The sequence below is a fragment of the Dromaius novaehollandiae genome, chromosome 4 (assembly GCF_036370855.1).
Source record: "Dromaius novaehollandiae isolate bDroNov1 chromosome 4, bDroNov1.hap1, whole genome shotgun sequence".
Taxonomy (NCBI): domain Eukaryota; kingdom Metazoa; phylum Chordata; class Aves; order Casuariiformes; family Dromaiidae; genus Dromaius; species Dromaius novaehollandiae.
This window is the reverse complement of record NC_088101.1, coordinates 75,285,126-75,300,234: the sequence shown is the minus strand read 5'-3', so window position 1 is coordinate 75,300,234 and position 15,109 is coordinate 75,285,126. Positions and strand designations below refer to the sequence as shown.

At 41.8% G+C, this 15,109-nt stretch overlaps 1 protein-coding gene across 3 annotated transcripts in view; it reads right to left on the bottom strand.

Moving 5' to 3' along the window:
• Positions 1-14,703, bottom strand: part of TBC1D14 (TBC1 domain family member 14) — a 70,943-nt gene extending 56,240 nt beyond the window's left edge. The window contains exons 1-3 of one of the 3 annotated variants that reach the window (XM_064511466.1): positions 14,183-14,703; positions 9,925-10,053; positions 8,436-9,171 (exon numbers count right to left, since the gene is read on the bottom strand). In XM_064511466.1, coding sequence (XP_064367536.1) covers positions 8,436-9,171; positions 9,925-10,053; positions 14,183-14,681 — 1,364 coding nt within the window. In that variant the 5' untranslated portion in view covers positions 14,682-14,703. Of the gene's footprint in view, positions 1-8,435; positions 9,172-9,924; positions 10,054-13,720; positions 13,740-14,182 lie in introns of those variants that run through there. The other 2 variants (XM_026121925.2, XM_026121926.2) reach the window with 2 other exon arrangements.
• Positions 14,704-15,109: the final 406 nt, after the last annotated feature.

The following is a 15,109-nucleotide window of genomic DNA, read 5'->3' as shown; positions in this document are numbered from 1 at the left end:
GCCAGGATTGCTGGTTCCTGCATTCTCCCCTTCTCGCCCTAGATCACCTCTCAATCAACCTACCCTTTTCCAAAGGAGGAAGAGGGCACAGTTCCATGGTCACTTTAATCTAACTTAGACACAGGCAGCCACAAAGGAGAGCAAAAACTCTATGTCCCTACCACATCCTGCTCATGCTTTGGTTGGCTTTAAGTAGTTATGAAAATATAGAGAAGGCTAATACAGCTACAGGCATGCAAATTTTATGCTCTGACCCTCCTGTATGTTGTCCTCAGGGACTTAACTAGAGGACTAGAGACTTTTATGAAGCAAATGCTCCCACTGCCCCTTGCGTCAAACAGAAGTAGATATGAAAAGCACACAATAACTAAAATAAATAACAAAAAAATAGAACATCAAAAAGTCCAGGTATTTTTGCTATGGTGGAGAACCTACCCCAATATACTAAAAGTTAGGCTTTGAATAAGATTCCAAAGGCACATATGAAAGCAGAATTTGCAGATTTTTATCTCAAAAAGAGATTGCCAAGGGTCAAAGTAAAGGAAGAACAATGACTAGTTTATGGATAAAAAAAAAATCCAACAGAAGCAGAGCCAGGCTTAGCCTGAAGCAGACTTGCCTACGGAAGAGGTAACTAATGACAAATCACATTACATAAATCCCTATCACATTTTATAACTAAAGTTTTCCAACAACATGCGCTTCAGCACACTTGGTATGTTCAGTAAGAACCCAGGATGACAACACTTTGCACATGAAACAGATTGCAGGCATGAAAAAAGATCACCACAGTGGCTGCGGGAGGCAATAATACAATTCAACTGAACTTTGCAGTGCAGGATACCTGAAAGCTTACAATAAGGTAACTTGGAATTCTTTTGGTTTCAGGCGAAAAAAGGCAGGGTTTGGCATACTCATTATCAAAAAGGTGCTCAGAACTTTTTTCTTAGAGATGCCCCTCATTTCAGAGGGGAACAAGGCAGAGTTGCCTATGCTGAAGTGTCAAAGACTTGAAGATAGAAGTCAGATAGTAATCCTGCATGTTTAGCAGTTAAGACTGGTCGTAGCAAACCAAGAACTACTCTGCATGTACACGATGCACAGTGCCACTTTACCATGCAAATTCTGTGGAATTCTCAGAGTTCCTGCAAATTGGGACTCCCCTATAGAAGCAACACTTCAAACTCAGACTCAGCCATACATCATAGTCCTCTTCTGGTCAGCAAAATTCCCAGTGGTAGCCAGTGTTACCAGAATAACCGTAAATCCCAGTCCCAGAGACTAAGAGCAGATTTATTCCTTGACCTGAAGTACTATAGTCACACAAATCAAAAACAGAATGAAAAGATGGAATGTCATTATAAACAAAAAGCTAAACCTCAGTCAGCAGTAAGACCTTGCAGCAACGAAGACTAAACACAAACTATGTTGTATTTATTAGCATGAGCATAGCCAGCAGGACAAAGGAAAATGATTAGAAGCTCAACGTGGTACCTGTGAGACTATATCTGTGCCTAGTTTTGGGTCCCTAGAGTAAAAGGGAGAGATACCAAAAAACAGAGGTAGTCTAATGGATGGCCACTAAGATGGTTGGGTGCTGAAGCCTATGACATACAAGGAGGGGCTGAGAGAGCTAGTTTCATTAAGCCTGGATAAGGGACAACAAGAAAAGGGGGGGGAGGTGCACAATAGCACCATAGAGAAAACAGAGCTAGACCATTCTCAGAGATGCACTGGAAGAACAAGAGGCAAAGCAACAGGTTGCTGCAAGGTAAATGTCAACTGGACAAAAGCAAACCCCCCCCCCCCCCATACAGAGTGGTAAAGGCTAAACCTTGGACCACGTAAGCCTAGAGAGGTTGTGGCAATCTTTGGATACACTCACAGCTGACTGGACAAGGCCCTGAGCAACATGATCTAATGCTGAAGTCAGCTCTGCTTTGAGCAGGAAGGAAGTTGCACCAGTCGGCTCCAGAAGTCCCTTCCAACTTAAATTATTCTGCGATTCTATACTTAGGAAAGGCTATGGCTCACAAACAGGAGTCCAAACACTAAGCAAATACCTCATCTCACCTCACATTTGTTATCACGTTCTCGTATGTATTCTGTCAGCTGTGAATGTAGGGTGAATGGCTTCTTAGTTACTGTTTTTTTTAATTATCTTTAAGATATGCTTTGCAAACTTTTGATGTTCTTTTCTTGGTGTCTATGAAGAGATACTTAATATGGATATCTTCTTAAAACAGCAATACAACTAATATCCAAATTGAGATTAATAGTTCATAAGGAAGCATTTATATTTTTTTCTCAGTTTGCCACGCCAGCAAACTCAGCATTTAAAAGCACTCACAATATCTGGAGCAAGATATAAAAAAAATACATATTCCTGCTCCAGAAAACTTATGGTCTTCATGTACTATCAAACAAGTCTTTATGTATTCACTGTATTCTCACTACATAGAATTTTATTAACAGACTATTTCTCATTTCAGCCTTTATAAAGACATTTTTAAAAAATCGGAGCTAATTTTGACTTCAACTTCCCCACAGATTACATAAGACTGGTAACGGAAGGGAGGTAGCTGTCAAGAATCAAGATGAGCCAGAATTGTAAAACTACTAATTCTGAGATGAAAATCCAACAGATATCTACAGATATCTATATCATTTCACCTTGCTCACTCCATTTTCAGAATCACTAAGTGTACATAACATTCCTTCACAATGTCTACCCTGAATTAAGTACTCTTAAAGGTCAGAGAAATGGTGGGTTTTATGATTTCTGCACTTGCAATAACTTAGAGCAGTTGACATTACTGATAAGGAAGGGAGAAAAAGAGTCAGCTGAAGATTAAATGCATTTTGATTATCTAGAGAGAGAGAGAAACTGTCATATGGCAGTGATTGCGCTGATAGTGTTATTCTTCCTCTTCCCCAATTCCCACCCACTTCTACCCACAGCTTCTTTGTAACACAAGGAAACATCAGGAAAGTCCATGTGAATTAACTGAAGATATGAAGTCCAACTAATCTACTCATTCACTGAACATTCATATAGACAATGAATCAAAATGAAGCCAGACTTTAATTTCATTCATCTAAATTAGTTCCTAAAGTCTTGTAGACATCTGTTAAAAATGTATACAGTCTTTATTCTTTCTAATCCAAAGCAAAGATGTAGAACACTTAGAATTGCACTCCTGCAAGTTTTCAGCCTCACACAGGAGGTGGAGGAGATGAAATGTAAAATAAATAAATAAAACACGCATTACAGCTGAGTGTTGCAAGCAATATGCAACACTCACCTACAATACAAATTCATCTGGGACTTTTGCAATGCTTCCACTAAAAAAGAAACATACATTTGTTTCTACATGTGATCATGAAGGAATTATTTAAAATAAAAGTCCTCACCTACTACAAAATTTTGCACTATTACTGAAGGGAAACAAACAAAGACTCAAAGTACTGCTGTGCGGATTATCATTTAACTTCCATAATGAAGAAACAACTTCAATCGGCCTCTTCAGTTTTGCTACTGGATAACCGAAAAGTTTCTCACAAACAGGAGTCTAAATAAAGCACATTTTATCCCCCAAAGCAACTTCCCTTTATTCTGAAGATGAGCCTCTCAAATAAGATTGAATGCAAATTTAAGATCACTAATTCTAAATAGAAGTTGTATTATTCCATGGATAAAGGAAAAGGAAGGATTAAAATTAATGTGCCCAGTTGAAGTTCAACACCTACTGTAGAACTGGCCACATGACGAAGTTCATAACTTCATACAGTGAATTAGAGAGCAGGGATTCTGAAAACTGTATCTTTATCAAAAGAAAAGGTTTAATACGCTGTTATGTTTGCACAACACTCACTTTGCACGTATACAAGATTAGCTTTATGAATAAGTCTTTTTTTTTTGGAAAAATTTCCATAACTTTTCTTTTGTTCCACACTGACATACAACAGTAAGTATAAACCAGGGGTGGAACACTAGTCTTATTGTTACCAGCAGACAGAAGATGGTTTTCAAGTAAGCTGTAGCCAAAATTGAAGCACTTGTCAGATGAGCGCATCCGAGTGCCCCATGAGCTGCTGAAATACTGTTCCCAGCATTGATCTGTTAACGTGGATCCTCATGGCCAATTTATGCTCTCTATACCACTGAAACATAAGCTTTTTTGCCTTCCTCTCTCCCCATAATCTCTTCCCAAATGTTTTAAATCCTCATTATTGGCAACAGACAGCTCAAAAGGCCCCTAAAAACATGTATGCGTGCATGCTGGGGGGGCTGGGAGGGAACTGCAACTAAATTCCTCTAATCCCTCTGACAGGAGGGAGGGAGAGGAAAGCTCTGGGGGGCAACTGCAGTCAGCAAGCAGCACTGAAGAGTGAGCCCTAGCCCTCCTGCAGGTCAGTGAAGCAGCATGGGGCATCTTTATAGTTTCCTTCCATGAGAGACTGGATTTCTAGAGTTCCTTATTTCAACTTCTGGACAGCTCCGTCTGCAGTTCAGCTATTTTTTGTTCATTTGTATTTAGAAAACAGGGTACCAGTATTGTCCCCCGCACTGCATCCAGCTCTTTCTGTCCCTCTCCTACATACTTCAGTCCTGTCCTCAAATTGCCTCCTCGTTTGTTTTTTTTTAATGCATGGGATGCCAACCCTGCTTCAAAACTTTTCCCTCAGAAATGTAAAGGTTCTTCGGAAAGAGTAAAGGATACCATCCCTCTTAAAGCCCTTTCTTTAATGTATAGCCTCACTCTCTGCAAAATTTCCTAAGGTGCTACTGCTTAGAACATCTGGATCAAAAATTTTAGGAGCAGTTTGGTAAGAATAAAAGATCCAGATTCCTGAACAAATAAATGGACTAAGTAAAGACTTCAGATTCTTGTTTTCCATTAAAAAGGAAAGGAACTGCACAGCTTACTATTTAACCAAACATAATCCTACAAAAACTGTTTGTGTGGCCACAAAAAGCATCACCTTCACTTTCTAAAACAATAAAAGGCACAACTTAGCAAGATCATAATGCTCCTGACTCAGCAAAGTTGTTAAAAAAAAAAAAAGGAAAGAAAAAAGGGCATTTTAAAAACGTATGTTTCAGCAGTACTGTACAGAAGAAAAGTCCAAAGGTAGCATTCATTAACCTACACCACTGTGGGTCACTAGGGTAAAGAAGAGACAGACAAGCCACTGATTCTTCAGTCTCCAAATCAGTAACAACAGTTTTTCTCAAAGTATTTTCTACTTATATTTAAAGGAAGAAAATTAATTCAAGCTCACACTTCAGGTGGAAAAAATCTAGTCTTCTAAATCTGATACAGATACACTTAACATTTAAACTACCAAGTCGTCAGTCAGCTTTGTCAGCATTTCAGATACTTTCAGAAGCAATATTTCTTTTTCATGTATTAACTTGGAGCCTAATGATAAAGCGCTAATACTACAGGTCGTTGGTACCTGTGATGCCTTAAGCTCTTCAAGGAGAAGGCTACAGGTAAACAAGCAGCAGAGCAGCCTCTTTTTCTCACCTTGGATCTTCCTGTCACACCCAAAGAGGCATGAAACAACCTGAGGGAACAACCAGACCTTTTAAAGTCTCAAGCTGCCAAACAGACAGCAACTGAGTCAGAAAAGTAGCCCAGGAAAACTTCATCATCGTGCCTGAGAAGGTAGGGCAGGAACACTGCATTCCCGAGTGTCCTTGAAGGTGCCAGAGGCTGACAGGCAACTAACCAACAGGGTTTTACTTTCTTCAATCTCTACTGTAATACAATTTTCAAGTGCAGCCTCAAGCAAACACAGACATTTTGTAACAAGTTACAAATATTACCATAACCAATATGGAATACAAAACACCATCCGCATTGCCTGTGCATGCATGCATTTCTCTCATGAGAAAAAATAAAACCATGAAGTGCTAAGAAATAATCTTACATTCCAAAACAAAGCCTTTTCTAAGCATTTTCTTGAGATTATGGAAGATTCAGTCTTAATTGCTATCTAAGTGACTTAGGTGTGTGAGTCCCTAACTGTGACCCTCAGAATTTCTCCCCCAGTTCTCACCAACAACTGGAGGCATCTGATTTTTGTCAGTATTATGTCCATAGGCAGCAGCAAATCTTAACTGACAATCCAGAACAAGCCTAGTCTTGACTAGTTCAGAGAAACCAACAAATTCTCTGATGCTGGACAGGGTTCAAAACCAGCCCAGGTGCCAGATCAAGAACAAGGTTTCTCGTTTTACCAAGTGTCAACAGCTGAAGCAAGAACAGGGCAGATTCACCTTAGCTCATACTTCATCCCTTTACCGGGCGGAATCCCAGAGCTGAGTCTGCAGATTAGGGCCGAGACACCCTCCCCTGCAGCCCTGCCCCACAAAACCTGGACACCCAAGTCAGGTCCAGCTGGGTGGGAAGGCCCTTAGAAGTCAGTTACCTTCAAACAAAACACTGCAGGGCCCGAGCCCATTTCTGAACTATTCATTTAGCCCTGGGAATCTGAGGAGCACAGCAAAGCCACAGGAACTCAACAGAAAAGGGACTGTATAGGAACAATAGAGGAAGCAAAAACAGACACATGAAGAGCAGATTTCAAATATCAGCTAGACAGGCAACAGCATGTTTTGATCCTCAACAATGTCCACAGCTTAAGTAGTATACAGTATTCCCTGTGGAACAGAAATTCAGGAGCTCTCTGCTTAACTCCTGTGAAATTCACACTCAGTTTGCATGAGATAAGAGAACAGACATATGGAATGTGGGTATATGGAACAGGAGTACAGACAGAAAGTGAGTAGCTCTATTGTTTCCAAAACAGAGACCAGAAAGTGGATATTAAAGGCCACTGGATGTTAAAGGCCAGACAGAGCAGTCTGAACTTTAAAGGGGACAATCCAATTTGAACTGAATCCAGAGTACCTCCAAATATTCAGGTTAAAAAGGTTAGTCTATTAAGTACCTCAGTTTCTGTAACACCAGCAAAATTCCTAGAGACTACACTAGAACAGAACTTGGACAGATGGTTTTATTTTGTTGGATGGGAAAAATGGAGGAGCAGTTAATTATCCTACTCTGAGTGGGGTCTTCACGTGCCTGTTCCACTGTGCTCTCTCCAGGCTGAAGGACAGCATTTGCCTGAGTTAACATTTGTGCTAGCAAAACGGATAACAAAAGTTCGCGTTCTGCAGGCTTTGAAGTGCTAAGAAGCCTCCTGCTTCAGAATTAAGTCTGGTTCCATGACAACACATAGACAGAGGGCCACAAAAGCTTTAACAGCTGAAACATGACTGATGAGTCAAGTCCACTGCACCACACTCTCTACTGAAACTTGAACATAAGAAAAAAAAATAATAATAAAATCCAATCAAGGCTTCAGCCAGTTTAGTAGATCTAAAGCAGCAGCTTCTCTTCAGTTTTGCAATTAGGGCTGCGTTTCAAAGAAGAGTGTTTGCCACTTACCTAGGTATTTTTAATCAGCCTGTTCACCTCAGGCAAAGAAAAATTTAGAAGAGGAAAAAGAGCTTAGCTGAAGTAATCATATAAACAGAACAGGTTAGCTATAGCCAATGCTGCTTGACGTTTTAGTTTATTTCTAGATCCTTTTCTATACTATAGAAATATATTCTCTATTCTATATTTTTTCTAACTATACAATACTTTAGACATTATATCCTAAAAATAAGAAGCATTAGCAAGGCCTTAAATGAAGGGAAAAAAAGTAGATTAATTCTGTTCCTCATTTACAACTTCCATTTATCTAATTGAGATCTGCATCTAAAACACATTATCATTCATCCAAGAGCTATGTTTAGAAGAGGTCATGTAACTGCTTTGAGTGGCAAATGTTTTCATTTCAACAACACAGTGACAAAATTCCATGTTCCAACCCCATACAAAAATCAAGGAAGCAAAGTATTAACAAAATTATCACTAAGATCTGGAAAAATCATAGTAGTCATGTAAGTGTTTGCCAAGCATTTGTATCATAAAAGTAGTATGTTTGCATTTATTAATAAAATACTCCAGCACTACTAGACCACTTCTTATTTCTTAGGTGTCAAAACTCTTCAATACAGGTATGTACTCTATCTACATCTGCCTGTTTACAATACACAAGACTAAGGATCTTCGCAAAAATGACAAAAAGCACATTCGAGAGGCCAGGAAGAAAACTCTTGCCCAGGATTCCTTCTACAATCGTGCAGAAGGAAAACTTTAAGATGTTTCCATATATCTTAAAGGTAATACAGAGCAGGATTCAAAGACTTAGTCTCTAGCAATATTTGCCTACTTACTCAAAACAAATTATGTTAATATCAGCTCAAATTGAAATAACAAGCTGTTATCTCTTTCAGTGAAATACCATACAACATCTTTCTTCTATGGCCTTATTTACTCTCATTGTTAAAATATATTTTACAAAAATATTACCTGGCAAAGAAGTTAGTAAAAGGTCCCAATATTTTTAGCTTACTATCCACATCTGTCTCCTGACAACACTCTTGCTGGCTTTGATCACTGGTCTCTTTAGTGGAATTCAGGGTAACATCTGAGAAGTGCGCTTCATCAGTCTCGAGATTCACAATTGCACTTGAACTGCTTGTGACCACAAAGTCCAAAATGTCCTCATTGCTAACTGATAAAGTTGTTGACAGTTCTGTGCTAAGACTAGAAACACTGCAGACCGAGATATCATCACTTCGATTCAGAGCTTTGGCAGTTGGACTATAAAGTTTGACGCCATCATATCCAGTTCTTGGAAAAGTTGAGGATTTTCGCACAGGATGGTCATGCTCAGAAGTCAGAGAATGTGGAGGCACATAAGATGGCAGTGTGCATGCACTCTGAAAAGCTCTGTCAGGCACAATTTCAGGTTCTGACTGCTTTCTCTTCACATTTAACACACTGCAATGAACAGGCTCTGGATTTCCTATTTCTAGAGTTGGAATACCAGAATCCACAGATTTAAGGCTATGACAATCTTCTAAAGCACTGGAGTGTTGGCTAGGCCCATACTCAGGCAATGAGAGAGATCTTGGGGCCCTTGAATTGAAGTTTTGAAGACTCTGGATACCGCTGCCCACTCTTGCATCCAGAATTCCCATCAAGCTCAAACCATTTAAGGAGTTGGATAAATTTACATCAGTTGTCTTGGACCAAGCAGTAACTGGTTAAAAAGAAAGAACAAGATTATGAGGTTGTAAGGAGAGATTTTTTTATTTTTATATATATATATATCTGTACACACATACACACAGAGTACTGTCATAAATTAGGCTCTTTAATTGAAGTTATTCATCTTGTCTTGCAGATGATCTATCTCTTCCTCCAGCTTTGAGCAAGTAGGACAATGTCAACTTAATTTCAGCTTCTAGAAAATGCCAAGCATGAAAAGCCTTTACTTAAGCCGTTTGTTTGCTTGATAAACCTCTCTTGAAAGTGAAATTACTTAAGACTGCAGTACTTTAATGTTCCATGTCAATATTAAGATAAAGATTTGAAACTGATTTTTTATATAGCCATGACTGCATATTTACTGATGTCTGGGGACTATAAAGCTTGTCTCTACATACTTAAAATTTAGGCTAAAATTTTGAAGGGTTCATTTAAGCAGAATTTCTTAGCATTCTTCTTGAAACCATAAAACTGACAAGAAATCCATCACAAACAGAATGCATAGTATACGAACTTTGTATCAAGCTAGATGCAGAATCTGTCCAGCAATTAAATTCATATAGCCAACTTTTTGAGAATACACATGATGCACTTGATCAGTGCACGCAGAGTAAAGCTGACACTTAGAAATATGTTGTATTTACTGCTCATAGAGATCACTGTAATTCATATATGCAGTACACATTCACATTCTCCCTCCAAGGGCTGCCAACAGGGCAGTTAATCCAAACAGTGCCCCACTTACAGTCTAAACCTGAGTGACCTTCAAAGAGCTGCAGATTAGATGCACTGTCCTGGTGGATAAGCTTCTGCTTTTCATAAAACTGGATTATCACTGGGACTGTTGCCCTGGCTCCCAGAACTGCTACTGACCCTTTAAGACAGCACATAATTATTATTATGACACTACATACCTCTGCTCTTTCCATACAGCTTCATACAAACAAAATGGTTGTTACCTTCTACTCAGCTGAAGTTTCCAATGCAATTACTCTACTGCAGTTGGCAGAAGAAATACACACATATTGGTTCATTTTCTTCACTCTGAAACACTTTCTGTGCTAAGTGTGAAGGAGCAAAGAATACTCTTCCCCTCCTGCAAATGGCCTTCTTTTTAAACAGATTTACTTCCAACTCCTGAAGCCAGCTTTCTGGTCTGCTATTCTCACCAAAACATAACACTTAATTAAAAGGTGACAGTTCTCCACTAGGAGGTTTATGCACTGTTCATTCTCAACTCTGAGCCAACATATTTTGGAACTCATATTCTACTTGTCTGAATCTTAAAGACTTTTTTGATGAGCTTCTAGTTACATGAAAAGTTCATGAGACCAAACATATTTCATGTTATGCCAACTCCTTGGCTTACTACACAAAGCTGGCCTATTTGATCAATCACTCCAGTTCAATCCACTTTAAGTTTAGGAAAAAGGCAAGTAAAAACCCCTCAGGTTATTTCATCTTTCAGACATTTTAAGAACTTTCTAAGGGCCAACTATGTACTACCCATGCAAATCAATTACTGCACCAACGTCTAGTCCTTCGGACAAGCGAGGTTTCAAATGTATTCTGTTTTGACTAAAACATTTGTGAAGATGCACACTTTTCTTAAAGAGTTGCTATGGCAACTTTTTTTTTTTTTTTTTTTTGCATTACCATGGTTTGAAAAGCTTAAATGCCCTGCGATTTGAAGAAGTGATTTCTTGAGCTAGTTATCATATACATTTCATACATTAGCAACCTCTTTGTTCAGTGCATTAAAACTGCAATGGCCAGCAAAAGCAAACAGAAAAACCTATATAATGTTTCCTGAATACAGGCAACGAATTAATCTACTGTATCAAGTTGATTATGACAGTTAAAGTGTATAAGTATGATGTAATAGGAAGCATTAGATATAATTATTGTTGTAAACATTTGCATCTCTTGTTCTTTGACCTCCTTCCTTGGATTCACTTATTTTTCTATACTAAGTCTGACTGCTCTCCTCCCCTTACTCACCAACCCCTTCATACACATTGTATTGCTCTTTAAATGAGCAGCCCATCCAGCTCCAGTGTTTCTCTAAAGCATATACACACCCTATAGAATTTTAAAAGCAAGGGTGCAGGTGTTTGCTTGACCACAATTCATACTTACTAACGTATCTAGAAAATACAGGCCAGAAAACCGAGTTCAGAAATTTAAACAGCCAAGAACATTTGAGTAAATAGCACAGTCATATTCCCATAATGAGTTGCTCTACTGACCGCCTTCAATTCTGCTCAATGATTTCCCTCAGTAGCAGTCAGTCCTTAGCTTAATCACATGGCTCTTCTCGACTAAACTTACAAATTGTAAGCATTCAAGCGGCCTTGTGAAGAGCCAGCAAATACAGCAGCTCAAAAACTCAAAAATTCTGTAAACAAGAGAGCTCAGAGAGAAATGAAAATAAAATCCCATGCAGGGTAGTGAAACTTTTGACTGGGCTTGGTAATCTTTTAAGCAGGAAATTTAACAGGAAGAGTTCCTTTAAATAGGCAATCAGCAAAGGCAGAAGTATGTAACAGCTAGTCTGCTGGAGCAAATTGTGCAATAACAAACTACAAAGGTTTTACACAGTTCAGTGAAACTGTGGGTAGCTTTGAAGTATACCCATCGAGGGCTTTAAATGAAAGCTTGAGAGGTGATCAGCTGTTGAAGACATACTTAACTCCTTGATTCGTTTTGCATTAGGCTGCTGTAGAATTGTTCTTTGAAGACAAAAAAAAGTAAAGTGATATTTAGCTTCCTAGACTTATTTTAGCTGCCTCACTGATAAATAGATTTGACAATGATGTCAAATATTCTAAGTGTCACGTGCTCTAATACTAACTTCTTTCCATAAATCATTCATTAACATAACATTATTGTAATATTATTACAGACATAACATTAACATTACAAACTGTTGAGCAAAAATAGGCAATTTTGTCTGCACAGTATTCACAATCCCCATGACCTGTTTAGATGGTAATATATTTAAATAAAAGTGAGATTTGTAGTATCTTCCTTAACATCCTACGTCTTACGAGAATCATGATCTCATAAGAGCAACTATCAAGGTAGACGACAACAGGAAGGGAGATATAAAGATAAAACAGAGGTCACCAACGACAAGGAGGTAGAGATCATTTACTCTTCCAACATAAGAGCTAAGGGGCACCATATAAAGATAGTTGTAGCTGGGTTGAGAATTAATGTCAGGATACAGTTATTCACGCAGCGGGGAGTCAAGCTGTGGAGCTCCTTGCCACGGTACGCTGTGGATGCCAGAAGCTTACGTTATCCTAAGTTCATGAAAGGAAAATTCACTGAGGATTCCTAAGCACAAAGAAACCGTGTATAGCTCAGGAAGTCCCAGAAGTGCAAATATTGGAACTTCAGGGAAATAAGAACATTAGGCCTGATTTTAGGCTTCTCCTAGGTAGATCCTTCTGCCTGTGAGGTAGGATTTTGGTCTGACCCAGTACGGCCATCCGTAGAGTTTTACATTCCTGAGATTCTGATCACGGCATGTCCGAAGGCATGTTCTGACAACACCAGAGGAGCTCAAACAGATCATGACTTTTCGTATCACCCAACCATGCAGAGGGAAGAAGTCACATTTGATCATTTCTAATATATAGAATAAAATGGCTTTTATCCATTTTATTGTAAATTTAAAACTGTTAGAACAAAGATCAGGAAGAAGCCAACAAAAGTCACATTCTTCTAAATTTACTGTGGCTTGCCTTGCAACTTAGCCAACTGACTTATTTAGAGGGAAGCTTTAGGCAATTATTTACAGAACAGGCAGAATTATCACCTTGTCTCTTCAACACTGCTACTTCTGCCTGCAAAAAATGTATTTTTGATTTTTAGAGCAAGGAATTTCTTAGTTACAAAGTTGTAACATTTTTTTCTTCTCAAGAAGAAAAGATGCAGTAAAGAAGAAAGTGAAGGGTTTAAACTCTTTATGAACTTAATGTTCTTCATTGCACACAACAAGAAACAGAGAACACTGCTACTAAGTGCAACTGCAGGTGACCTCAGCACGCATGAACATACATCAAAAACAGTTCAATTTATTAAAGCAGTTCTTATTTCAAATTGCTACGGTCACATTCTCACAGTCACAGCATTTTCAACAAAGAAAATTTCCTTAGGCTAGAAAGCAAAGCATGAGATACTGTGATTAACACTACGCATGTAATCACTGCCAAAACCTTAATAGCAAAAAGAAATTACTTGGGATTTTTTCATTAAGAAGTCATTTATCTAACTCTCAGCCAGCTGCCTCCATAAAGCATGAGCTTTACAAACCTGGCTTTTGAGCAGAAAATTTGGAAAGTGGTCCTAAGTGAAATATTCACGTTTTTTCCACTTTTTTGCTATGTCAGGCAGTATAAATGAGTCACAGTGTTCTGCTAAGCCTCTGTGCTGGAAGCAGTTTTACAGGGCTTCTTTTTCCCCTACCAAGGGCTCCGAAAAATCCGAGATCACCCTGAGCAAGGGGCAGGATCATAAGAAGCTGAACTTACGCTATGTCCACAGAGTTCCCGATGAAGTTTTATTTAGCCTTTGGAAATCACCTAAAAGGACGCGGATTAAAAAGAGAGAGTGCGAGATGAAAGTTGCTTCCTTCTCGCAGGCTGTAGGAAACGTTCACAATGTTGAACAGGGCTTATCGGGCGGCCTCGATAAAGAGAAAGAAAAGCCCACAAGCCCAGCAGTGCCTTTCTCCAAGGCACCAGGAAGCGACGCTCGCGCTCCCTGCGGTCCCCGAGTCGCTCCGCGATGCCCCAGCGGGGCCGAGCCGCCCCTCTAACTTTTAAGATGGTCGCGGCGGGTCCAGCCGGGAGCGGCCGGGGAGCCGGGACGGCTGCCGCCCCCTCGCCGCGGGCCGCCTCGCTCCTCCCGCCCGCGCAGGTGCCGCCCCGCGCCCCCGCAGGCTCCGACCGCTCCCCGGGGGGAAAGAGCCCAACAGGAATGGGACGCCTCACCGGGGCAGCGCTGCCTCCCGTGGCTCTCCTCACGCCGGGCCATGCCCGACGCTCCCCGCAGCGGCTGCTCCCGCGGCGCTACGAGGCGGCTGGCGGCGGCGGCGGGTGCTCCATGTCGCGCTCGGGTGCCCGCGGAGTGGCGGCGAGGCCGCGGGTTCAGCGGAGGTGAGGCGGCGCAGCCCCCGCCCGCCGGGCGCCCTCCCCGCGCCGCGCAGGGCCTCCCATGGCACCCGCCCCCGCGGCAGGGGCGGCGCGGCGCACACCTGGCGGCGGGCTCGGCCGGCGGCGCAGGTGCCGGGCTCCCCCCGCCGCGCTCCGGTGCCCGCTGCTCGGCCGCCTCCTTCCCGGCGCCGCCGCCCCCCGCGCCGCCGCCGCCGCCGCTCCCCGTGCTCGGCGCGGCCGTTGCAGGCCCCGCCCGCCGGGAGGAGACGCCTGCGCGGCGAGGGGCGGGGTGGCGCGGGGGGGAGGCGGCCGTTGGGCGCTGGGCGCCGGCCGCCATTTTGAGTCGCCTCAGAGCGCACGGGGGCAACGGGCAGCGGGGAGGGCGGGCAGTGCGCGCCCGGCCGCGGCGCGGCGCTGCGGGGCGCCGGCGAGGGGACCCGGTTTGGAGCGGGGCAGTGCTGCCGGGCGGCCCTCGGTCAGAGCGGTCCCGCCCCCCCGTTACGGGGCGGCTGCAGCCCCGGGCTCCCGGGCGGGAGTGCCAGCGCCTCCCCCCGGCCCCAGCGCGGCGGGCCGGAGGCCCGCGGGCAGAGCAGGCCCCGCGACAAATCCCCGGGCTGGTTTTCTTTTGAGATGAAAACAAAATATAGTAATATAAGCAAGTTTGGGCTGTGCGAGGTCTCAGTTTGGGGCATCAACTGAAGGCGTATTCATATTTTGATGGACCTTTGCCCTGTTGGTGAGAACATTAACGCCCATAGTAGAAGC